Consider the following 25,845-nt stretch of genomic DNA (forward strand, 5'->3'; position numbering starts at 1 on the left):
TGATTTAAAGATTTCCGTGGAGGGGAAGGGTCAGACGTGCATTTTAGAGAGATCACTACGGGAGTGATGCTGGGGGAGGATCTGCTGATAAAGGAGACCTGAATGTGAGCAAACGCTTTAAGAAGCCACGAAGGTCTACCGTGGTGGACCTCTCCTCAAACGGTCCCGCTGATGAAAAGAAGTCAGTGGCCTGAGCTCTGAGTGCTCTGAGCCTTTCTTCATATCACAAATTTTTTAAGAACTTTTATTAAGACATAATTGACACACAATAAACTGCATATATTTAAAGTGCGCAATTTGATAATTTTTTTCTTATTAGTAATGTATATATGACAATCCCAATCTTCCAACACCCCAACCCTCCCAAACACCACGCTTTCCCCACCTGGTGTCCATATGTTTGTTCTCTACATCTGGGTCTCTATTTCTGCCTTGCATGATATCACAATTAAGCTTTGAAAGTCTTCACAGCTAATGGTCAATCATTACATGTGCTGCACAATAAAATTAGCATTAAAAAAATAGTCCTAAACGCAGATGGAATTTTGTTTTCAACTCTCCAATTACCACATCCACAGTGATGAAACTTGGGTGCATCCCAAGAACAATTTGAAAAACACACATAACGTAGGAAACAACTAAATGTGTCAGTAAACCCTGAGTAAAAAGAAGTGAAAATCAAGAATGAGAATTCCAAAAGTGAGATTAGATCACGAAGGAAACAAAGGGCACATCTGGAGCTAAGATGGAGCTGGGAGGCTGAGATGGAAGCTTGTGCATCTGCTGATTAGAGCTACACATGTAAAATTTGAGGCCTCTGCATGATTCAAGTGGGTGACACTGGCCAACCTAGCCTAGCGAGTTGGTCAATGTGATGGAAAGGCTAAGCTTGGTGGCCGGTGGACATCACCTGTGTCCAAAGTCTTCAGAACCTATGTACAACACATTTTATTTATGAGCATCAATCACTTTTCCCTCTAGACTCTGCATTTTATGCTCTAAGCAAATAAAATCACCTAATTGTCAGTTTAACAGATTTAACAATTCAGAAACAAGTGATAGGAACTTTTATCAAAAATAACTGTATAATGGAATATTACTCACCCATAAAAGGGAATGAAATTGAGTTATCTGTAGTGAGGTAGATGGACTTAGAGTCTGTCATACAGAGTGAAGTAAGCCAGAAAGAGAAAAACAGATACCATATGCTAATGCATATATATGAAATCTAAAAAAATGGTACTGATGAACCCAACGGCAGGGCAAAAATAAAGATGCAGATGCAGAGAATGGACTTTGCGGACATGGGGTGGCAGGCGGGGGGCGAAGGGGAAGCTGGGACGAAGTGAGAGAGTAGCATTGACATATATACACTACTAAATGTAAAATAGGTAGCTAGTGGGAAGCTGCTGCATAACACAAGGAGATCAACTCCATGCTTGGTATGACTTAGAGGGGTGGGATAGGGAGCGTGGGAAGGAGCTGCAGGAGAGAGGGGATATGGGGATCTTATGTATAAACACTGCTGATTCACTTTGTTGTACGGCAGAAAATGGCATAACAGTGTAAAGCAATTATACTACAATAAAGAGCTTTAAAAAACTGTATAAACGCCTAACAGTTTAATATTACCATGCAGGTGTCTTCAGTTTAAAAAGCTTTTCAGATGCTTGAATGACTCTCAAGTGGTCATTGGCCAGGACACTTGCCCCTAGGAAAAATCCAACTTCCCAGTAGCTCTGGAGTTTTTCCAAGTTTCCCTTTTTACCAAGAAGGCTACTTAGCTTCACCCCTAGAAGATGAATAGGAAGAATTACGATACACATGCACGGCAGGCAGGCAGAGCTGACTCTTTATTAAGAAGCAAAATTAAGCTTTCGTTTCTCCTTTCAGATTAAAATAGCTTTGTTAAGTTTCTGATTCTAAAAGGGCTTAAGTTCACTGTAAAAAAAAAAAAAAAAAAAAAAAGACTAATCAGAAAGGTACACAGAAGAAGGTGAAAATTTCCCTTCAATCTGAAAACCCCCAAGTAACTGCCAGTGTCACCCTGGCAGAATTTTTATGTATGACTGTATATACATAAATTAAAAGGTGATAACACTCAACATCTTGCTGTGTAACCTCCTTCTTTCCCTTATTATATCATGGGTTCTTTAATTCCTTGAAAGGGAAATATGCTGAGATTCTATCCGTCACTTGAAGTATAATGTATACAGTATATATAGTTTGCAAGAGTAAAATGCAACAATAATTAATAATCTTATATGCAAAAAAGTTATAAAACACTTAGAAAGTTAAAGAAATAAGGAAACTGACAGCAACAGATAACACTGTCTTGATTACTGTCTCTTTGTAACAAGACTTGAACTCAGGTCACGTAAATCCTCCAAATTTGTTCTTTTTTTTTTAATATACATTTATTTATTTATTTATTTATTTATTATTTTTTTATTGGCTGTGTTGGGTCTTTTTTGCTGTGCACAGGCTTTCTTTAGTTGCGGTGAGTGGGGGCTACTCTTCATTGTGGTGCACGGGCTCCTCATTGCCGTGGCTTCTCTTGTTGCAGAGCACGGGCTCTAAAGCGCAGGCTCAATAGTTCTGGCGCACGTGCTTAGTTGCTGCGTGGCATGTGGGATCTTCCTAGAGCAGGGATTGAACCTGTGTCCCCTGCATTGGCAGGCAGATTCTTAACCACTGCGCCACCTGGGAAGCCCCAACTTTGTTCTTTTTCAATATTGTTTTGGTATTTCTGGGTTCTTTGCATTTCATTCTAACTTTTTATCTCTCCTCTGCTTTGTGTTTTTGCACTTGTAAGTATATCTGTTTACTTAAAAAGAACACATCTCTGTAGAACTGTTTAGTGCTACTAACATCCGTAACATATGACAGGAAAGTTATTAAATGTCAAGAAAGTTATCTGAGATTTGGGAGTAAGGTAAAAGATGGAAACATCATTTCAATAGCATACAGGGGCAAAGGCCACTCAAGGACTATCTAGGGAAAGTGTAGGTAGTTTATCTCACTATATACTATTTATTAATGACCTCAGACTTAGAGAAGTTTATTTGTTAACTTGTTTTTGTTCAGTAGAAATGCAAATAATTTCTGTCTAGTGAAACAGTTAATCCCTAAGAGTCATAACCTGTTGGACATAAACTTGATTTTTAAAAAAAATCAAAGTCAGAAATCTGATTCTAACATTTCCATGTTAAATTATTATTACCCTACCTTCTTAAACGCACTTTGAACGAGACAAAACCTCTTACTGTTTCCATGTTAATTGAATTAAATAGAATCTTTTATATTTTCTGAGTCATGAATTTGCCTTTTTTGAAAATTATACTTTAACAAAACAAAACAACCTTTAAAACCTTTATGCTGATTTTTATTATATAATTTCACTTAAGCCAGGAGTACTTTAGGAAAAAGTTCATTTGGAAATTCTTCACATTTTGTGATGATAATTTAAAAAGAGAACAGTTTTGCCACCTTAAAATTTCATGAGGTGAAAAAAATTACAGGTGTACGCAACAACTTCTGTGATATCCTAACTGGACATAAAAAGATACAACAAATACAAATGGAAGAAGAAGGTGCAGGGGGAAGATTAGATACTAAAACTGTGTGTCTCTGCCAACCTCAGTTGAAAATGAATATATTTCTTTTTTTAATAAATTTATTTTTTATTGGCTGCGTTGGGTCTCTGTTGCTGCGGCTTTGGGCTTTCTCTACTTGCAGTAAGCAGGGGCTACTCTTCGTTGCAGTGCGAGGGCTTTTCATTGTGGTGGCTTCCCTTGTTGTGGAGCCCAGGCTCTAGGTGCAAGGGCTTCAGTAGTTGCAGCACTCGGGCTCAGTAGTTGTTGCACACAGGCTTACTTGCTCCTCGGCATGTGGGATCTTCCTGGAGCAGGGGTCAAATGCATATCCCCTTCATTGGCAGGCGGATTCTTAACCACTGAGCCTTCTAGGATGTCCCACCTTTAAGATTCTTGATCTCTAGGGCCAAATTATTAAAGTACTATTGCTGATAGATGATTATATCTTTTTACCAAGTCTTTACCATCTGGGTATTTTTCACTATTTAAAAAAATTTGGGGCTTCCTAGGTGGCGCAGTGGTTGAGAATCCGCCTGCCAATGCAGGGGACATGGGTTCGATCCCTGCTCCGGGAAGATCCCACATGCCGCGGAGCAGCTGGGCCCGTGCGCCACAACTATTGAGCCTGCTCTTTGGAGCCCGTGAGCCACAACTGTTGAGCCCATGTGCTGCAACTATTGAGGCCCATGCGCCTAAAGCCCGTGCTCCGCAACAAGCGAGGCCACAGCAATGAGGAGCCCGCGCACTGCAACGAAGAGTAGCCCCCACTCACCGCAACTAAAAAGAAAGTCCGCGCACAGCAAAAAAAGACTCAACACAGCCAATAAAATAATAAATAATTTAAAAAAAATTTGGCTAAATTTATAAGCAATTCACAGTATGTCATTGCTGTTTTAAATACCAGTTCTTTGATTCAATCATCTGTTTAGGCAATTTAAATGTTGACAATGCTCTAATTAGAACTTTGACTTCTAAGAATTGAAGATTTTTTAATAGTTTAGCTTCTATCATAGTTTTTACATCCTGCAGCTGCTGTTTTAACAGAGAAAGGTAGGAAATGGAGACTTTACTGAACACTCGTATACCTAGCACTGTGCTCAGTACACAGAAAATCTATACAATCTATACAATAACACAATCAGTTAGAGATTAGCTCCTTCTGCAATGAGGAAAAAAAAAGCTGAGCGACATTGAGCAACTTGTTGAAGGTCACACAGCCCTGGTGGAGATTAGATTCTTTTTATTTTAACTTTCCACTGTGAAGAATTCCAAACGTACATGAAAGTCGAAAAAATACTACAATGAATGACCACATTTTCAACGACTGCTAATATTTTGCTATTGCTTCATCTCCCTGAGTACTTTTACTGAACCATTTCAAATTAAATTACAGATATCAGGATATTTCATCCTTAAATATTGCATCATATTATAAAAGTTCTCCTATATAACCTATTTGATTATTGTACCTAATAAAAATAATAATTCCCTCACATTATCTAACATTTCGTCCTGATTCAAATTCCTTAATTGTTCCCCAAATACCTCCTATAGCTTTCTCTGTTTGTTTTTTCAAATCGGAATCCAAACAAGGATCATTAACTGCAGTTGCTTTTTTATGTCTCTAAAGCTTTTTTAGTTTGTTTTGTTTTAAGTGTATTTATTTTTGTTGGGTGTATTGAGTCTTTGTTGCTGTGTGTAGGCTTTCTCTAGTTGTGGCGATCAGGGGCTACTCTTCATTTTGGTGCATAGGCTTCTCACTACGGCGGCTTCTCCTGCTGCGGAGCACCGGTTCTAGGTGCGTGGCCTTCAGTAGTTGTGGCTCGAGGGCTCTAGAGCGCAGGCTCAGTAGTTGTGGCACATGGGCTTAGCTGCCCTATGGCATGTGGGATCTTCCCAGCCCAGGGATTGAACCTGTGTCCCCTGCATTAGCAGGTGGATTCTTAACTACTGTGCCACCAAGGAAGTCCCTCTCTAAATCTTTTTTAACCTAACCAATCCACCCATGCTTTTTTCCATGACATTGATTTTTTGAAGAGACCCAGAGGGGAGTCCTGAGGAATGTCTTTATATTCTGTACCTGTCTGATGGCACTTCATGGTGTGGTCTGACATTTTTTGAGCCAACTGTGATTCCTATTAACTGATGGCTAAATCTTAAGGTTCAGGTTAAACATTTTTGGCAAGACTATTTCACAGGAGATGCTGCTTATTTCGCATTCGCCATATCAGGTGGCACATGTCCAGCCATCCCACCATTAGGGATGCCAGTTGGATCACTGACAGCTGGCTTCCTGGAGGGGATATATACAGTGGTGTATGGGTACATTTGTTCCTTTGTGATTAACAAGCAATCTGTGGGTGAGCTTTGGTATCATGTAAATATGGCAAATGAAAATTAAAATAAAAAAAAAAAACAATGGTTTTAGTTCTAATTGATGACCCTTGTCAGAATCATTTTTCCAACATCATTATAATTATCAGCTTTACCACTCCTTCTACTTTATTAGCTAGCATTCTTTTGAAGAATGTATTTTCCTGAAGAATACAGTTAGTATGTAGCATGTCTTAAGAAGAGTTTTATCTCCTCAACTGGATGAACTACAGTATTCCTTCAAAAAGAAGGGAAAGTAATGAATTTTTTCCTTATAATTTTGTTTTAAATGTTTATTTATCATTTTATTTATTTATGTGTTTTTGGCCGCGTTGGGTCTTCGTTGCTGCCTGTGGGCTTTCTCTGGTTGTGGCGATCGGGGGCTACTCTTCGTTGCGGTGGTGGGCTTCTCAGTGCAGTGGCTTCTCTGGTGTGGAGCACAGGCTCCAGTAGTTGCTGTGCATGGGCTCAGTAGTTGTGGTGAACGGGCTTAGCTGCTCCGAGGCACGTGGGATCTTCCCCAACGAGGGATCAAACCCATGTCCCCTGCATTGGCAGGTGGATTCTTAACCACTGCGCCACCAGGGAAGTCCCTTCCTTATAATTTTTAATTTTCTAAGAATTTGGTCACCTCCAGAGATGGCAAGTGAGTTGTTTTGTGGTTGGTGACGGGTTTTGTTTTACTTTTGATTTCTTTTTCTTAATTATCCTTTTAGACTCACGGATTGTTATATTCAGTAATACAAATTTTATTTTAATTGCTCCCTGAAAATAAGATTCAAATAGTGTTTTTCTCAATTCCAATCACACTCTTCTTTTATTACATCATCATCTCATAAAGTGTCTCATGGTTGAAAATTCCACAGAAGATGGGAGAATAAGCTTTTATTTAGCTAAAGTCTGAATATTAATTTTAAGGCTTGTGAAGCTGAAAAAAAGGGTAAATGTAAGTAGCAGTTAATGTGGTTTTTTGTTGTTGTTTTTTGTTTTTTAAAGATCAGGTTTTCTTTTTCTCTCTTTTTTAAAAATTATATCTATCCATCTATCTATTTATTTATTTATTTATTTATTTATTTATTGGCTGCGTTGGGTCTTCATTGGTGTGAGCTGGCCTTCTCTGGTTTCGGCCAGCAGGGGCTACTACTCGTTGCAGGGTAGGGGCTTCTCATTGAGGTGGTTTTTCTTATTGTGAAGCACAGGCTCTAGGCGTTCGGGCTTCAGTAGTTGTAGCAGGTGGGCTCAATAGTTGTGGCTCCCGGGCTCTAGAGCACAGGCTCAGTAGTTGTGGCGCATGGGCTTAGTTGCTCCGAGGCATGTGGGATCTTCCCCAACCAGGGATCAAACCCGTGTCCCCTACATTGGCAGGCAGATTCTTAACCACTGCAACACCAGGGAAGCCTGGTTCTGTGTTTTTAAATCCTAGTTCTAAATAGTCCAAACATTGGTGATTATTCAAAAACTGGGAAATTAAAACATAGATCATGAAGCGATTAGTCATAACCTCAAACAAACACACAATTAGAATTAAGAGTCTTTGGGCAACAGATTCCGACAGTTAAGAACTGTTCTTACATTAGAGTGCTTAAAGTTAAGATAATACGTTTGGAAAGCTTCAGATTTAGTGATCATTTTATGACATCTTAATTTTTGTTTGCCCTTTATAAATAAATCACATTTCAAAATACATTCAAAGAAAAGATTTTATAAAGAAAAGTCTAATTACTATCAGAACTCAGGGACTCAGACTAATTTGTATGTTTGCAGGGGGCCAATATTAAAAAAATGGGAGAAGATAAAATTATTACAAATTTTCATTAAAAAAGAATGCAACTGATATCTTTAAAACATGCCAAATATGTTATTAGTCTTGTTTTTTATAATATACTATTAATTACTGTAATTATTATATTAAAATATTCATTTATTTAGTCAACCTGTTTTTCCTTTAAATCCCTTTAATCCTATTTTACCATATAAATATTAATTTTAGGTTAATCTATATTGATTAGCATAATTTGTGATTTGAGTAGAATCTAAATTAGTGAGTTTTAATTGCCTTTTAATTATTAATGACATATAATTTAGAGTGTATATCACAGTATTTTAGAAGCTTAAAACTTAGCTCTTACGGGAACTAAAAATTCATTGTCAAGTCATATTTTAAGTCTGTGTATGTTTTGCAATTTCCAAAATTAAAAATTCAACTTCATACACTTTCAAATGCTTGTTCAACATGTATTATGAATGAGCTCTTCTTGGAAAAAACTGAAGTGTGTTTCCTTTACAAAGCTACATTAATCACAGTTCCTCAAACCTCAGAGCGCTGACCATCCTTTTTTTACCCCCTGGCTTTTTAAAGATATAATTGATATAACATTGTGTAAGTTTAAGGTATACAGTATGTTGATTTGATACACTTAGATCTGGCAAAATGATCACCACTAGAGCCTTAGCTCACAACTCCAACATGTCATATAATTTCCATTTCTTTTTTTGTGGTGAGAACATTTAAGATCTACTGACCATCTTAATCTACATTTAACTTAAAAATGAGAATTTAGAATAGGTACATTTCAAACCACTATGTTACTGCTCTACCTACACATGCAAGTCAGTGTCAAATTCTGTAATGATCTGGAGGCTTCAACCTCAAGTTCAAGAACAGAGCAATATAAATCACTGTTAGATCACTGATGCATAAGGAGTTTTGGCTAGTATAAAGTTTTTTGAATAACCTTAGATGCAGAATTTTATTATAATTATAATTTCTGAAATGTGTATATTTTTCTGACTTCATTTTCCAACTAAGAAAATTATTTCATGTAAAATTTTGTGCATTGAATACCACCGCCATCCAGCAGCAACAAGCATTGTATCATTCTTTTATTCTTTTTGTCTGGGTCTTTTAAAAAGTACTTAGTACTCAAACTTTACTTGCCTCAAAGATTTCCCAGAATATTACATAAGGCTATATTCTATAAGCCCTTCCCAAATAATGTAAAAAAAAAGTCCAGGGCTCATTTTTTCTCATAAAAATTAAACAAAACATTTCTCCAGTTAAAAATCTTAAAGGAAAAGTTTCTTCTACAATTCATAGCTTAACTAAGATCAATTTTTTTTCCTTTATGAAAAATATGGCAAAATATTTCTATGTCTGTAGTAAAAACTCCTACGGGTTGGAAAGGCTTTCTGAAAGAGGTGGTTAGACACTCAAGGGAGAGCAAAATCTGATTACCTTGGACCGTATTCAGTACCTAGAACCTTAAAAGTGTTATCAATGCCAGAGCCAAGGAAATCACATAAAATTTGTTCACTGAGATGTCCTAATCTTTAAAAATTCCAAAAAAGAGTCAGCATATGAGACAATGTCCACTGACAAAAGGGACAAAGCACATCCTATCAATAGCTGCAATTCAGAGATGGTCCCTGAGGAGACCAGTCACAGCCAAGACTGCCATCTGCTTGGCCTGTTTTCTAGGGGCTTGGGAGGCTCCACCTTCAACAACACTGAAATCATGGGGGCAGGTGTGCACCAGAAACAGAAACAGGAACTATCAGAACTTCCCTCCCCTGGCCCTCCCTCCATCCCCCTCCCTCACTCTTTTTCTTTTCTTTTCCTTCCTTCCTTCCTTCCTTCCTTCCTTCCTTTCTCTCTCTCTTTCTCTCTCTCTCTCTTTCTTTCCCTTCCTTCCTTCCTTCCTTTGTTTCTTCACCAGGAAAGCAAAATCAATCTAAAATAGGAAAATTCCCTGATGTTCCACAAAACACTACCTTATTTGGCAGTTGGGGGCTGAATGCAGAGACCATATTTTTAATATTAGTTTGAACTCGAGTAAAAAATATCAGGTAAAAGAAACTAAAAACTGAATTACATCCCAATGTCAGGATTCTGCACAACAATATAAAACATTAAATAAGGAGGTTTTTTTTTTTTTTTTTTTTTTTTAGAAAGTCAGATGGGACAGAAAACACAGGAACATCTATCAAAGATTCTTTTTCTTTACATCACTGGGTCCAGATTTTTGATTTCCATGGACAACATCAAGCTGTAATTACCAACTTTTCGGAGCTCAAAGGAAGATTCAAACTGGTGCCCAGATGCCAGGAGAAGGACCGCATAATTAATTCCTGACTGTAGTGTTGGCTCAGATTCAAATGCCTTTTTGAACCTATAAAAAAAACACACACAAATGTTCAAGTTTACTTTCTCAATCATGAAACTCCGAGTTTGCAATAGGTTCTGTTTGCATAACTCCAAGGGCTGAGCAAGGAAAAATATTCCACTGGCCTTCACCCCAGAATCTAGTGTGCTATTAGGATTTAATGCTTAAGTAACTGCCCACTCTCACCTTCAGCAACATGGCATTTCCCTCATTTAACTCAGCCTCATCATAGCAGCCCCACTCTTTAAAAAATCCTCTCTTCAAAGTCTTTCAGAAATGTGAGAGAGCATGCGTGTGTGCGAGCATGGGTAAACAGTGAAAATTTAAAGATAAGAAACCTGTACATATTTTAAAGTGTTTTTTAAAAGCTTTAAAAAGACACAAAACAAAACAAAAACAAAACCAAAAAAAACAAATACACAAAGCAATGAGGAAGATCATCTAGGTAAAATACTGAAATAATAACTTACGTAAGAGTGATATAGACATGCAATAAAGAATGTCAATTGCAGTAAGAAATTAAGAAAAACAGAGGTTGTGCCTGTGCATACTAATTTTGGCTCAAAGAGAATGAGAACACTTTTCTAAATATGCATGAAACTGAATATCAACCTTTAAAAACGCTTCAACATTTGCAAAGATTTCAGTGTTTGTATATCCACTGTATTTTCAAGGCAACAGTTCCTAGGCTCCATTCAAGGCTCCCTCCACACACATCATTTAACAAGCAACAATATTCAATATCATTTCATTCAAGAGCATGAAGAACAAAATTAAAATAATGCCCTAGTGACTAACAAAAACTGAGCCAAACATGAAAAATGAAATCTCTATTTTAAAAAATCAGATTGAGGAAAATATAAAGACTAAATACCTAACGAATGACCATTTAATGATACAAAAAAAAAAAAGGATAGTTAGGGGAAAACCCATTAAAGTTACAAGATAAAGGCATTCTTATTAAAATCATTGTGAAAATGAAAGATGGGAATCACAAAAATGACAGCCAGCACAATGGTGTACATTAGAGTATATTCTTGGCTTTTATATACGCTTGAAATTATCCATAATTTAAAATGGTAAAGTAAACTTCAAAAGAAAAGGAAAAGTACATCTTTTCTGAATATTGAGAATCGTGTGCCCTTTTTAAGGGTCTTACTTTTTAAGCAAAGAAAAAGTGTCTCTGAAAGGAAACAAAAATTAATAAGTATTAATCTCAACTAGTTGGCTCAAATAGTTACGTATGTGGAATAAGAAAAAAAATATTTCCAACTGCATCACTGTTGCTGATTAAAAAGCATTTTATCTCTCCAGAAGTACAGATGTTTCCCACATCTAAAGTGGAAAAAGCATGTACCCAGACTACTGATATCCAAAGTAGGTCATATCAAGAAAAGACATGATTTATGTCTTAGACTCATATAAGACCCAAAGGTCTTTGTGTTTGTTCAGAGGCAAATAGAAGGTCCCAATAAAAAAGATACAGGAGAAGAAAGGAGTTAATACTTTATACTTTCTACCAATTCATCTCAAGACATGTCATATTTTTCAACAAATAAATTCTTTCATTTCTCCTGAAAGAAAAGAATATGGAATAGTTTGCTTAAACATATTCAAAGGAAGATGAAGAAAGCAAAATAATCCCAAATGAACCAATAAACATTGACTAAGTGCTTCCTATGTGCCAGACCAACCAAAATGAAAAATCGGGCTTACATCTGTTTTTCTGTTACCATAAACAATACATTTAAAAATATTTTAACCAAAATATAGATGCCAATAAATTAATAATTCATATTTTTTATGGCTCATAGCACTCCATAATAATAAGCTGGTTACTGAGGAGAAAGTTTTAAGGAAGTGGGAATTCTCACACACTGTAAATTAGTATAGTATTTCTTGGCAGAAATTTGCTGATATTTATCAAAAATTATAAAATATTAAAAAAAGCAATGCATAGCTACAGACATAAGATTTCATATCTACGGACTTATACTAAGAAAAAACATTAACTATGTAATCAGAAATTTGGTTACAAGAATATTTGTTACAAGATGAAAAGGTACTTCCTAAATTTCCAACAATCTTATAAAATGTAATATGGAATAAAATGTATTCCGAATGTTGGAAAGCTATGTCACCATTTAAATTGTAGAAGAATATTCAATGTCAGGGAAAACTTGAGTTTCCAAGTAAGATGTAATAGTCTACTTGGGAGCCATCACTCCTGCTACAACAGCTAGGTGGGGAAAAGGATACATATCAAAAACACATTTTTATAGACATTGGAGATTTATGGAAGCAACAACAACAACAAAATCATTGAAATAAAACTCCAAAGAGGGAAGTGTCTTTCCAAGGAGAGCTGAATTGCTTTTGTCTCCACAGGGACATCTGCTGATTCCAACAGCAAGATTAAGCATAGGATTGGCATAGGCAGAGAAACTCTACCTATTTGAAACTCTACCAGGGACAAGAGAAATGAGTGGACAGGGTGAAACCTGGAGGAACCCCAAATGTGTAGCTGCTTTTCTCTACAGGACATTTGTTGAATGCTGGCTGTATGGGCAGTTGGGGATGAGGTATGGCTGGAATGGCAGTGAAATCTGAAGTCTGGCAGTACTTAGGAGTAAAGTTTTACTAGAGGGAGGAGCCTACAATAAATAGATGACAATCTCCTCCAAAGTTTGGAGCTGTATAATATAAGAGAATAAAGAGTCAAACTCAGATCTCCAAAGGACAGTTATAAAATCTTCCACAGTATTTAAGGTATAAGAAGACAGAGTCCTGCTTGGCTCTCAATCAAAAGCTGAGGGCGGTCACATCCAGGAAGCAGGGATAAAACCAAGATAGACAGGGTCAACTAAAACTGAAACCCAGACCAACTCAACTCAATTGTGGTTTTTGAGGTAATCAGCTTCTCACCCTGTCTGGCTAACACAGGAAAGTGACAGCCTTCTATGAGAGAAAATAAAATCATCCTCAGTCTCAATAATTCTTAAATACAAAATGTATGGCATACAATAAAGAATTATGAGACATGCAAAGAATCAGGAAAATGTGACCAATAAACAAAAGAACAGACAGACAAGAGGACCTGACTCACAGACAATTCAGATGTTGGAGTTTGTAGACAAGGACTTTTAAATAATCATTACAAATATGGCGAAGAAAATCGAGAAAAAAATGGACAAACACATGAAAAGACAATCAATTTCAAAAAAATCTAAAAAAAGAGAATCAAATAATCTAGAACTAAAATATACAATACCTGAAAATAAGAATTCATCGTATGGGTTTAACGGCAGACTAGACAGAGCAGAAGACAGGCTTGGTGAAATAAAAAAAAAAAAAGCAGGTCAATAAAAAGCATCAAACCGAAGCAGGGAGAGAAAAAGGGAGGGGAAGAAACAAAACAGAGCGTAAGAGATGTGAGACATAGCTAAATGGTCTAACATATGTATCACTGTAGCCACAGAAAGAGGAAAGGGAGAATACAGAACACAAGAAATATCTGAAGACATAAGGCCAAAAATATTCCAAACTCTTGAAAACATTAACCCACAGATTCAAAAAGCTCAGCAAACTTCAAGCAGGATAAAATAAAATAAGCACAGGCTAAATGCTGAAACCAAAGACATGGAGAAAAATCTTAAAATCAGCCAGAGAGAAAAAGATACATTACCTTCAAAGGAGCAATAAAATTGATAGTTGACTTTGCAATACAAACTATGGAAGCCAAAAGATAATGCAATGACATCTTTAGAGTGATAACAGGAAAAAGAAAAGGTGTAAGAAAGATGTGTTCAAACAAGCAAAACCTGGCAGAATTGGTTGCCAGCAGATCCGCACTACAGAAAATACTAAAAGTAATCAGGCTAAAGAGTAGTGATTCCAGCTGGAAGCACTGACCTGCAGGAAGTGCATCAGAAAGGGTGAATATCTGACTGATAAAATATATTAACTATTTTTAAACTACTGAATATTTACTCTGCTCTAAGTTTCTTTCCTTGTTCAGGAAGTGGTAAAGTACAAATTTAAGACTGACTCTAAAAGCCAAGGATGTGGACTGTCATCTCTAGAGAACTACCAAAAGCATAACATAAAAAGTATTACTAAAGTGTTAACAAAGGATAAAATGTAATACTAAATTAATTGAAAAAAGGAGGGGATGGAGGATTAATGGAACAAAGAAGATATGAAATAAATAGAAAATAAACAGCAAGATAGTAGACATAAGCCCAGCTACCAGTTACCACATTAAATGTAAATGACCTAAACACTCCAAATAAAAAAGATCTGTCAAATTTGATTTAAGAATGACAGCAAAAAAAAAAAAAAGAAAGAAAAAGAAAAAGAAAAAAGAAGCAGCTATAATGCATTTAAAAGAGATACACTTTAAATACAAGGATACAGTTAGGCTGAAAGTAAAATGATGCATAAAAATGTATCACTCAACTATTAACCAAAAGAAATCTGTTGTGATTATATATTAATATCAGACAAAACTAACTTTAAGGCAAAAATTATGGCAAGATATAAGAAGGAACATTTTGTAATGATAAAAGGGTAAGTTCAACAGGAAGATTTATAATCCTAAACATACTTATTAACATGGCTTCAAAATATATAAATCAAAAACTGACAAAACCAAAAAACAGACAGACAAATCTACATTCATAGCTGGAGATTTTAAAACACTTCTCTCAGTGATGATCAAACAGGCAGACAAAAAATATCAGTGAAGATATGGAAGATTTGAATAACATGATGAATCAAGTTAATCTAACTGACTTATGTGGAACACCACACCCAACAACAGTGGACTGTATCCTAGGCTATAAAGGCACCTCTCATGGAAACAGAATTAAACTAGAGAACAAGAAAGAAAGATGTATTTGTAAATTGGGCAACTTACTTCTGAATAACCCAGGTGTCAAAAAAGTCACACTGAAAATTAAAAGGTATTTGAGCTGAACAATATTGAAAGTTCAATACATCAAAACTTCTGGGATGCAGAACAATTTTTATCTTTCAATGCATATGTCAGGAAAGGAGCCAGGTTGAAAAATCAATGCTCTAAGCTTCCATCTAGATATATAACAAACATCATATATTCCCAAAGTAGAAGGAGAATATAATAAAGGAAAAAACAGAAATCAATAAGGTAGAAAACAGATGTGCAATAAAGAAAATCAGCAGTGCCAAAAGTTGATTCTAGGAGAAGACAAATAAAACTGATAAACTCCTAGGCAGACTGCTCATCAGAGAGAGAAAGAAAATACGAATTACTGTTATTCAAAATTATCAAAAACGAAAAGGGGGACATTAGTATAGGTCTTACTAGCATTAAAAAGAAAGTAAAAGTATATTTGGAACAACCGTATGCCAATAAATATGACAGCTTAGGTGAACTGGAAAATTTTCTTGAAATCACAGATGAGCACGACACAAGGAAAAAAGGAAACTGAATAGTTCCGTATCTATTACAGAATTTAAAATAATCTGAAATTATTCTTTTTATCGTCTATCTCCCACAATAGAATGTATGCTCTCTGAGAGCAGGGACCTTGTCAGTCTTGTTGAGCAATAAATCTCCAACGCCTGATCCGTCCGGATGCCTGACTCACTGCAGGTGATTACAGAACACCTGCTGAATGAAGAAAAACTGCATCCACTTCTAACCAAGAGCCAGGCTGAGACAAGTGATAAACACAGCAGGTCATATAAAATTAAAATAATCTATTCACTTCCCTAGTAGTCTAAATCCTGACCTTGGTAAAGCCATAAGACCAGAAAGCTACATCCTTGGACCACATTACTGAATTGCATATCACCTTCACCACATTACAATTTAATGTTACTGTAATTCACTATTTAATAAAAATACTGAAGATATTATTTATATAGTTTTCATTGCTGCCTGCTTAGAGTCTTACATGAGAAACTAATTTATTGCTAGGGAGAGTATAGCCTCCTCTGAAGAAGTGGCATATGATTCATTTTTCATGCTATTACTAAAAAGCTTATTTTAAAGTTGATTCTTATTACAGGCGTATTCATGTTCCTTGGCGCTAAACTTTCCATATATATTTTGTCATTTCACTGTGTTTTTTTTTTTAACTCAAACTTGGTAAAAATACACATAGATGCTAAAATAATGAAACCATCCATTTCAGCTGAAGAAGATATATCAGTCATTTTAGGGTAAATGTGCCAAGTACCAACAGCAAATCCCAGTGGCTTGCAAGTTTCTATATCAGCTGGCTCAGCTCTGCCCACCATTGTTTTCCCTCTGGGACCCAGCCTGAAGGAGCGGCTTTCCCCAGAAAATGGCTAAGGAAAGTACATGTGACATAACCACAACACAGCTTTTAAAGCTTCTGCTGATAAAGAGTATCAACCAGCACACACACTGGGAACCTGGTGTCATGGGGTGGGAATATTTAATCTTCCTGTGAACAGGGACAGTGTATTTCTAACAACAATACAATATAGCAATTGTATACAAAAGGATGATATTGTCCACCACAGGAAGCTGCAGTTACCACCAGAAACAATAATAATAGCTGCCTCTCACGACTGGGCACCTAGCAGGTACAGGCGTTGCACTTGACACTTCGAGCATAATATTTCTAATTCTGACAACTCTTTAAGGTAGGGAGGATTCTCCCAAGGTTACTAATCAGAACACTGAAGCATGGAAACAGTCATTCATGCACTTTAAAAGTGGTTGAGCAGGAACTTTACCCAATTCTGCTGGATTTCAAAGCTGAGCCCTCTTCACTGTATGACTCTGCCTACCCTTTGGTGTGTGTTTAAAAAAACTTTTTTTAGTCCTTTTTCATTACCTCTGCTTTTGTTTTTGTTTTTTAGTAAAAGGGAGTTGGGTGAAATAGGAAAAATAATACTGAGAAATAAAAATAGAACTGCTTTCATATTAAGGATAAAGTTTGGATTCTGTATACTACAGAAACAGGCATTGATATATTCTTGGAAAGAAAGGTGTTTGTCACAAAATGTATTTGATCAATCTTAGACTAGAGACTAATATTTTTAAAGGACTGATATGACAATACTGCTGAATGTGCCCATAAAATGCACCAAAGACATTTCATGTCATTGAAAACTTTACACTTTAACTAGCAAGAGGATAAGTGAACATTGAATAATTGGTTAGTTTTTACATAAAGAAATCTATACACAGTAATTAATAGTGTAAAACTATCTACAAAAATACAGAAATAAAATGATTACAGGTAAGTGAAGCTAATTTAAGACTTCATAAAGGAAACAAATCTAAAGGATGGAACCAGACATCTTGAGAAAATTCTGGTGAGTACAGTTGAGTAACTGCATGAAGTTATTTCCACTATTATTAATTGTTTTCTATTTTAGTACTAAATATTTGTTGAAAGAGGATAAATAATTTGTATTCTTCAACTCATTATTACATTGAAGAGATGCAAAGTTCTTATTCAAGCTTTCAGAGCAACAGATTTTTGTTCAAGGGCTGCCTTATATCAGCACTGTATTTGTCACCTAATTGTAAGCTAGCTTTAAAAGAGCTATGTACTTGATAACCGAGTGATGAATCTTTGTAATAAAAACTTAGCTCACTTTTTGCATCTGTACTGAGATGTTCAACAAAGTCAAGAATAAAGGAAATATTCTTGAATCGATTGTTTGGAGGTAGAGAGCATCTACTTTCCATCAAAGAAGAAATGGAGCTCAAGTCAAGTTCTTTCTATCTAGCTGTCATTTTTCCTTCTTTGTGATATAACAGCTGTGATTCTTTCCGTGAGACATACAAGTAATTAAATTAGAATTACACGGCGCCTTACACCTCTAGGGATATTTCTGAAATTATCACTCATAAAATAACTCAGAGGAAAGCAAGACAGCATGGGATGAAAACTGGTGCCAAATCACTCTGTTGATTTGATTTGGAGATGGGGGGAAACCCTCTCTAATTCAAACTACTTACTTGTATATGATTTTTTTAAGTATATATATTTTTTTATTGGAGTATAGTTGCTTTACAATGTTGTGTTAGTTTCTGCTATACATTGAAATGAATCAGCTATATGTATACATATATTCCCTCCCTCTTGAACCTCCCTCCTCCCTGATCCCACTCATCTAGGTCATCACAGAGCACCGAGCTGATCTCCCTGTGCTATACAGCAGGTTCCCACTAGCTATCTATTTTTATTTGTATATGATTTTTATTGTAATAGAAAAAACAGGATAAAAAAATCTAAAAACTCAAAATTCTATCTTCTTTCAGTCCTTTTACTATTTGCATATTTTTTTCCAAAAAAAGAGAATCATGACCCATCACTGAGTTGATCTCCCTGTGTTATGCAGCAGCTTCCCACTAGCTATTTTACATTTGGTAGTGTATATATGTCAATGCTACTCTCTCACTTTGTCCCAGAGGGCTGGGATAGGGAGGGTGGGAGAGAGTCTCTGAAGGGAGGGGATGTGGGGATATATGTATAAATACAGCTGATTCACTTTGTTGTACAGCAAAAACTGGCACAACAGTGTAAAGCAATTATATTCCAATAAAGAGCCTAAAAAATAAATTAAAAAAAGAGAATCATGCTCTTTTAATAATCTGTTTTTTAATTTTCATATGATATCATGATGCATGTTACTATTAAACATTTTTAAAAACACTATTTTCTTCTGGGCATATACCCAAAAGAATTGAAAGCAGAGAATTCAAACAGATATTTGTACACCCATGTTCATAGCAGCTTTTATTCACAATAGTCAAAAGGTGGGAACAAACCCAAATATCCACTGACAGGTAAATGGATAAACACAATGTGGTATATACATAAAATGGAATATTATTCAGCCTTTAAGAAGGAAATCCAGACACATGCTACAACATGGTGAACCTTGAGAACATCATGCTAAGTGAAATAAGCCATTCACAAAAAAGACAAATACTATATGATTCCACTTACATGGGATACCTAGAGAGGTCAAATTCATAGAGACAGAAAGTAGAATGGTGGTTGCCAGGAGAAGGGGGGAGGGGAGAATCAAAAGTTGTTTAACAGGTACGGAGTTTGAGTTCTGCAAGTTGCGAAGGTTGTGGGTGGGGAGTGATGATGGTAGCACAGCAATGTGACTGTACTAAATGCCACTGAATCATACACTTAAAATGGTTAAAATGGTAAGTTTTATTCATGTATATTTTTACCAGTAACGCTCCACACACACAACTCTGAATGAAGGATATTCCATCACTTGAGATGTTTTCCTTCCATTTAACACTGTTGGACTTTTAGGTTTCTTCCAATTTTTCGTTACCATAAAATTCAGTGTCATGAACACTGTAAACACATCTTTATCTCCATATCTGCTATTTCTTTAGGATAGTGTACAAAGGACATAACTGGATTAAAGAACTTGAATTATTTCAAGGCTCTTGATACGTAATGCCCAACTGCTTGCCAGAAAGGTCTTACCAATTCACATTCCCAAGAGCAGCACAGGAGAAAGACTTTTATATTGCACTCATGCCAAATTAAAGTATTCTCATCTCTTTTCATTTTTGCTAACTGGTAACAAGAAAGCACAGCTCAGGGTTTTAATGGGCACTTATTTGATTGCTCCTGAGAGTGAAGAGTTTTCATATGCTTATGACCAGTCTACACTTATCCTTCCAATAACTGCCAGCTCTCTCCAACTAAAACGCAAAACCCACATTCTAAGAAGGCTGAGAAGATGGGAGGAGACAGGTTTGGGAAAGCTCTGAAGGGAAGGTAGGGCCAGGCGTTTAAACTTAGTCTTTAAAGATATGAAAAGCAGTAAAGATTTAGGAAGATGGGACTGAGCAAAATAGGAGGAAAGTCTAAACATTTAGTAAAAAAGGAGCAGTCATATTACCAACTATAGTTAATCTATTTAATAAAATGGACCCACTGAGCAAAATTTCCAGGGACAAAGAACTCTGCACAGTTGAAAAACTCTCCAAGCAATTCTGATATCCAGTCAGGCTTGGAAATAATTGCTTTGGTTCACTAAGCAAAATCATCCTTATTCTTCCAAATGCTTCTTCCTTTTCATCACAATGCCTGGCAAACATCTACTTCTCTCATTCACTCTCTGACAACTGGGTTACAGAAAGCAAGCCTTAGTTTCTCTCCTTAGGTGCTTAATACTCTTAGCCACAATTAGGAACCTCTATAGTGACATTATTACCATTCTTGGACTTTGACTTGGTCATAACACAATAGAGCTTCACCCAATCTGTCATCTGTTGAATACCATATTAAATCAAGGTCAAAGCATGAGACCACTGCACCAGGGCACTTGTTTACAAAGCAATCATGAGCACACATGTGTTTTACCCAAGCCTCAGGTCATCCTAGAATTGCTGGTTCCTTCAGAGTCATCTACACCTGGACACCAATGAGTTGGGTGTCACGCTGAGTTACTAAGAACTCTTCAGGTTTAGTGTTTCAAGGAAAAAATCACCCAAAATTTGGAAACTCACTAACAGATACAACCAAGGACTAAACCAAAATGATGTCAGTGGAATAATGTTGAGATAAAACTCGGTGGGGGAAAGAACGTGGTAGAAATAGAGATAACACAGCGAAGGATATCTTGAAGCCAAGGAAAGAAGGGCTAATCTGGCAAATGGAAAATAGACATTGGTCTTTATTTACATGTCAATTGGTCTGTTACATAACTCTTCCAAAGTAAAGCCAACCCCATTAATATTGTAGAAGCTAAACAGTTATTAGGCACGCATTACTGTTTGAATAGCACTGTCACTGACGTAAAAGAAAATCAGTTTATAAGGCAAAGCTGTCTGTTCTTTCCCAAGTTACTATGGAAAAATGAACAAATTAATGCTAAAAACAGACTGAATGCTTTTAATTTCCTGGCTATGGATCTTTTTAGGCATTACAACAAGGAGACATGATTATGCTAACACAGTATAGGCACCTAATTTCCTTTCAAAGTTCTGAAAATGACTTCATCTCTCCCCTCAAAAATACTATGATCTCTAAAACCAAATATGATTTCAGGCAATCACTGCCTACCCCAGGTGACCGCACGACAGCTATGGTAATGATATATGAAATTCTAGGAAGTCCTATGTACAAAGTATACAGACTCTTTTTTCCCTCATTAGCTAAAATGTTCAGCTAGATTCAGAAATAAGAGAAAGGAAACAAGAATATTTTAGGAAAAAGGAATCTAATCAATATCCATTAATCTAGTCAATATCTATTTTGAACATGGATAAATATAATATAAAGAAATACAAAATATTTTCACATATTGTATACTAAGGATATAACTCTAAGGGCCTACTACATTGCAGGACTTGAACATATGTAGCTTTGTTTAATCCCTCAAACAGAGCATCTATTCCTTCCAAAGTGATGAGTCTAAACCATTTGTAATAATACCATCTTCCTTGCTAGTGACTTGTATAGTATTGGGCTGACGATGAAATACTAGAAGCATAAAGAAATAAATGTAAGGAAAGTGTGGGGTAGGTTTTTATGAGTGTTTTCTTAGTCCTAAGAAAAAGATACAAAAGGAGATAGCCTCCTTTTCTCCCATCTCAGACCTTTTTTAAAAAATTTGATTTAACTTAATTTAGTTTAATTTATTTTTTTGGCCAAGCAGCATGTGGAATCTTCGTTCCCCCACCAGGGATCAATCTCGTGCCCCCTGCATTGGAAGCGCAGAGTCTTAACCACTGGACCTCCAGGGAAGTCCCCGTCTCAGACCTTGGCATAGCTAAGTTCAAGTGATGCTTAAAGTGCCCACAGACACTTTGCAACTCGAAGAAGGCCAGGCTGAGGGCACAGCCACCCACAGCAATAACAAGGAAACAGACTCGGCTGACATTTTTAAGTTGCCGACTCAACCTACGTCAGACCCAGCCCTATTTCTGGACTTCATGTTTTAGAAGTTACATTTTCTTATTGCTTAAGCCCATTGGAGTAAGGTATTCGACTACTTTTAGGATGCTAAGAACATTCTAATTCATCTAAGTAGGTGTTATTCTTATTTTTCAAATAAGAAAACTGAATTTCCTAAAGGTTAAGTAATTTGCCTAACATCACACGGTTTCCAAGTATTGAGTCAACATTTATTTCATGTCGGTCTCCCAAAAGTCCAGGCCTCTTCAACAAAACAGTACAGATATTCCTAGAAATGTTTGTTCCTGAAAATTCCAAGAAAGTGAGCCTAGGATGTAGTAAAAAACAACACTGGATCTGAAAAAACTGGATTTGAAATTTTATTAATCACAAAACATCAAGAAATTCACTTAAGTTCTTGGAGTTTCACTTGCCTTAGTTGTAAAATGGGAAGAAAAATGCCAGCCTTGCCTACTTTACAAGGTGCCTGTAAGCTTCCAATGGTTAATAAGATATACAAAACCTTGTGTGAACGCTAAAGTTTAAGGGAATGATTATTATTTCTACCTTTTGAACAAATACTGCATATATCAAAATGTTCTCAGTAAGTCATGCTGCATATGAATTCAGCAGAACTACTTTGTGGTTATTTCTTTTTCAGATGAGGTTAAAAAAAGAAGTTGTAGAGATAATCTTGGCAATGAACTTTCTATGGCCCTCCAAGTCATGGTCCATAATACTGCCTTGGGTCATTCCAGTTCAGTCTGTCACTTCAGAAACTCCATGGGTTTTGTTTTTTGTTTTGGGGGATTTTTTTTGGCTGCACCTTGCGGCAGGCATGTGGGATCTTAGTTCCACTATAAGGGATCAAACCCACACCCCCTGCAATAGAAGCATGGAGTCTTAAGCAATGGACCACCAGGGAAGTCCCGACCTTGCTCTTTATCCTATAGCAGCCCCAAACATCCTCTAACCAGCACTTGTGACAGGTACCATTGCTTCTTTCTTTAACTTGTATTTAACTTTACACTGACCAACTGTGATAAAAAAAAAGCTACAACTTTTTAATAACTAAAAGTCAAACTCAGTTTAAATTACCTAAAGATCAAAAAAGGCATTTTTCATACCTTAACTTGGATTATAGAACCTTACATATAGAAAAAAATAGCATTATTTTAGCCATTCACAAGAGCTTCAGTGACCAAAAGTAACTAAGGAAGTGACAATGAAAAACATCAAATGTTAGAGAACTACTCTTTTTTTTTATACTTAAATCAGCAGGATGTGTTCTTTCAAACCACTTACCCTCTGTCCCAGATAAGTTTCAACACGTTTGTTCTACAACATATTACAATTCTGCAAACTTAAAAAAAACCTAAACCATAAACCTTTTTCTTATTTGGTATTTTCACATTCCGAATCCCAAGTAAACCTCTCAGAAAACAGATCTGCATTAGAAGGTCTCCTTAGAAGTAAAAAAGTGCCCTGGTATATACAGTACTCATACCAAACACAACGAATGCTCAGAGGAGTGTCAAGCTTTCTCCCTGTGCTGTAAGTCAGGAACAGTAAACTCATTAAAGATGTTAAAAAGGGAAATTTCAACAAAGAGTTCTACATGCCATTGTAATCACAACTACTTGGGGCTCTTTTCCTATTGAGTTGAAGCTCTTCTCCTAAACTTTCCATGCTCAGTAGATGACTATGCAGTCAAGCCAAAAGAAAATGGTTCAGGGTATGGAAACTGTCCAGGGAAAGAAGCTTTAGGGACTGACTGCCTGCCACTCAGTCGTTATCCCATCCCAGCACTTGACAAGTGAAAACTCAGAAGATTATGGCTCAAAAAATGTCAGTTGAAACAACTCTCTGGGACCCAGGACTCAGGAAATGCATAATCCTGGGTAAGTCTGGCCAGATGCCTATTAACCTCAGGAATGCCCTCCTGCATCAGCACCATGTCAACGTGCTTTTACTTCTCAGCTCTAACAGAATGGGAGGTTATAGATGATGTCAACGCACCAACACGAGTGAGTGTATTTGCAGGATTGTGGGAGTTGGATTGACACACTAAGAAATACTGAAGTGGCTTTACAAGTGTGAAGGCATGAAAGAATACCCATTTTAAAATAGGGGGGAACTGTTCTTAACGATCCATGGGACAAATAGATAGAATGACAATAATGGCAGGTTATGGACAGGTAATCTACAGTAGAAGTGACATTCTTATATTACTCGATAAATCAGTGAGTGACACACTGAGATCAACTCCTAAGGTTCTTCCCATGGAGCCTCCTAGGGCCTTCCCTGTTCTTACTAGAGAATTAATGAATAGCTTAAAGATGTCATAAAAAACCGACATGTTCAATTTGACCTGAAGACTTTGAACACAAAGCTCCTTTGAGAGATAGTTAATGTTCCTCAGCTACACGGGAACGAACCATAGAAAAGGAGGCAGAAGTGGGAAGTACAGAAAGTTAAAATAAAAGCACAACCAGGAGAAAAAAAAAAAAGAAAAAAAAAGACAACCCTCTGTTCCTCTATTGAACTTTATGTGACCTTGAAAGCGCTCAGTAGTCTAAATTGTTTGGTTTTTCAAAAGGGGAAACACTTCTATTTTATTCCTGTGCACGATGCACATTAACTTCATGTTTTCCATTTGAATCTGCTGACCATGAAAATCAGGCTTTTAAAAATTATTTATGCATTTCATTTTCGCTGCCAAATCCCAGCATTTATACTGGCACAATGCTTCCAAATATCCAATTCTAATTCTCTTACAATTAAGAATCTTCTTAAAGTGGAAATCTTCTGGTAATAGAAAGGTTGCATAGTTATTTCTCTTTCATAGCAGCGGAAAAAAGAGAAACGGTTAAGAGAAACGGTAAAACTCTCTGAACTGCAGTAAAAGTGTATAATGCAAATGTAAAAGTCCAAACCAAAGGCGTCCATGAAAATCTAGGAAGTCACTGTCCCCAAGTTTCCCTCCCTGGTTATAACCTATTATCCCAATGTTAGGCCCCTATTAAACTGCTAAGGTGATACCAGATTTTGAAACGTTAAGATTTCTGCTTCACAACGTAAAAAATGTTATGGCTATCACTGAGGAACACCTGAACTAAGTCAACCTCCCTTTTTTTTTTAAATTGAAGTATAGTTGTTTACAATGTTGTACTAATTTATGCTGTACAGCAAAGTAATTCAGTTACATACATATATACATATATATATTCTTTTTTATATTCTTTTCCATTATGATTTATCATAGGATACTGAATATAGTTCTCTGTGCTATACAGTAGGACCTTGTTGTTTATCCATTCCATATATAATAGTTTACATCTGCTAATCCCAAAGTCCAAATCAATCCCTTCCCCAACACCCACCCCCCGGCAACCACAAGTCAATTCTCTCCGTCTGTGAGTCTGTTTCTGTTTCGTAGATAAGTTCATGTGTGTCATACTTTACATTCCATATATAAGTGATATCATATGGTATTTGTCTCTTTCTGTAAGTCCTCCTTTAATATTTTTTTTAAATCAGGGACTATTTGGGGAACATTTCAGAAATACTAAAAAGTACAGAAGAATAATATAAGCGACACCTCCCACCCACATACCCAACACTCGGCTCAAGAAATAAAATGTTTTAAATATTCTTGCACCTGCATGCGAAGCATTCCATGATCCCTTTTTACTCCTTCCCCACTGGGAACTATTATACTGAATTGGGAATTTATGATGTGCATTCATGCATCTACACTTTTACTAGATGTGTATGACTGTTTTTAAAGTTTCTAGAAACGAA

At 36.3% G+C, this 25,845-nt stretch overlaps 1 protein-coding gene across 2 annotated transcripts in view; it reads right to left on the bottom strand.

Annotated features, from left to right (window-relative positions):
- The window catches only part of MAP3K5 (mitogen-activated protein kinase kinase kinase 5), a 194,417-nt gene that overhangs the window by 81,008 nt on the left and 87,564 nt on the right, over window positions 1–25,845 (bottom strand). For both annotated transcript variants that reach the window (XM_057737704.1, XM_057737705.1), the window contains 2 exons: window positions 10,026–10,138; window positions 1,633–1,792 (listed from right to left, as the gene is read on the bottom strand). In XM_057737704.1, coding sequence (XP_057593687.1) covers window positions 1,633–1,792; window positions 10,026–10,138 — 273 coding nt within the window. The remainder of the gene's footprint in view (window positions 1–1,632; window positions 1,793–10,025; window positions 10,139–25,845) is intronic.

This window comes from Hippopotamus amphibius, chromosome 6 (genome assembly GCF_030028045.1).
Source record: "Hippopotamus amphibius kiboko isolate mHipAmp2 chromosome 6, mHipAmp2.hap2, whole genome shotgun sequence".
In the NCBI taxonomy this organism is placed as follows: Eukaryota; Metazoa; Chordata; class Mammalia; order Artiodactyla; family Hippopotamidae; genus Hippopotamus; species Hippopotamus amphibius.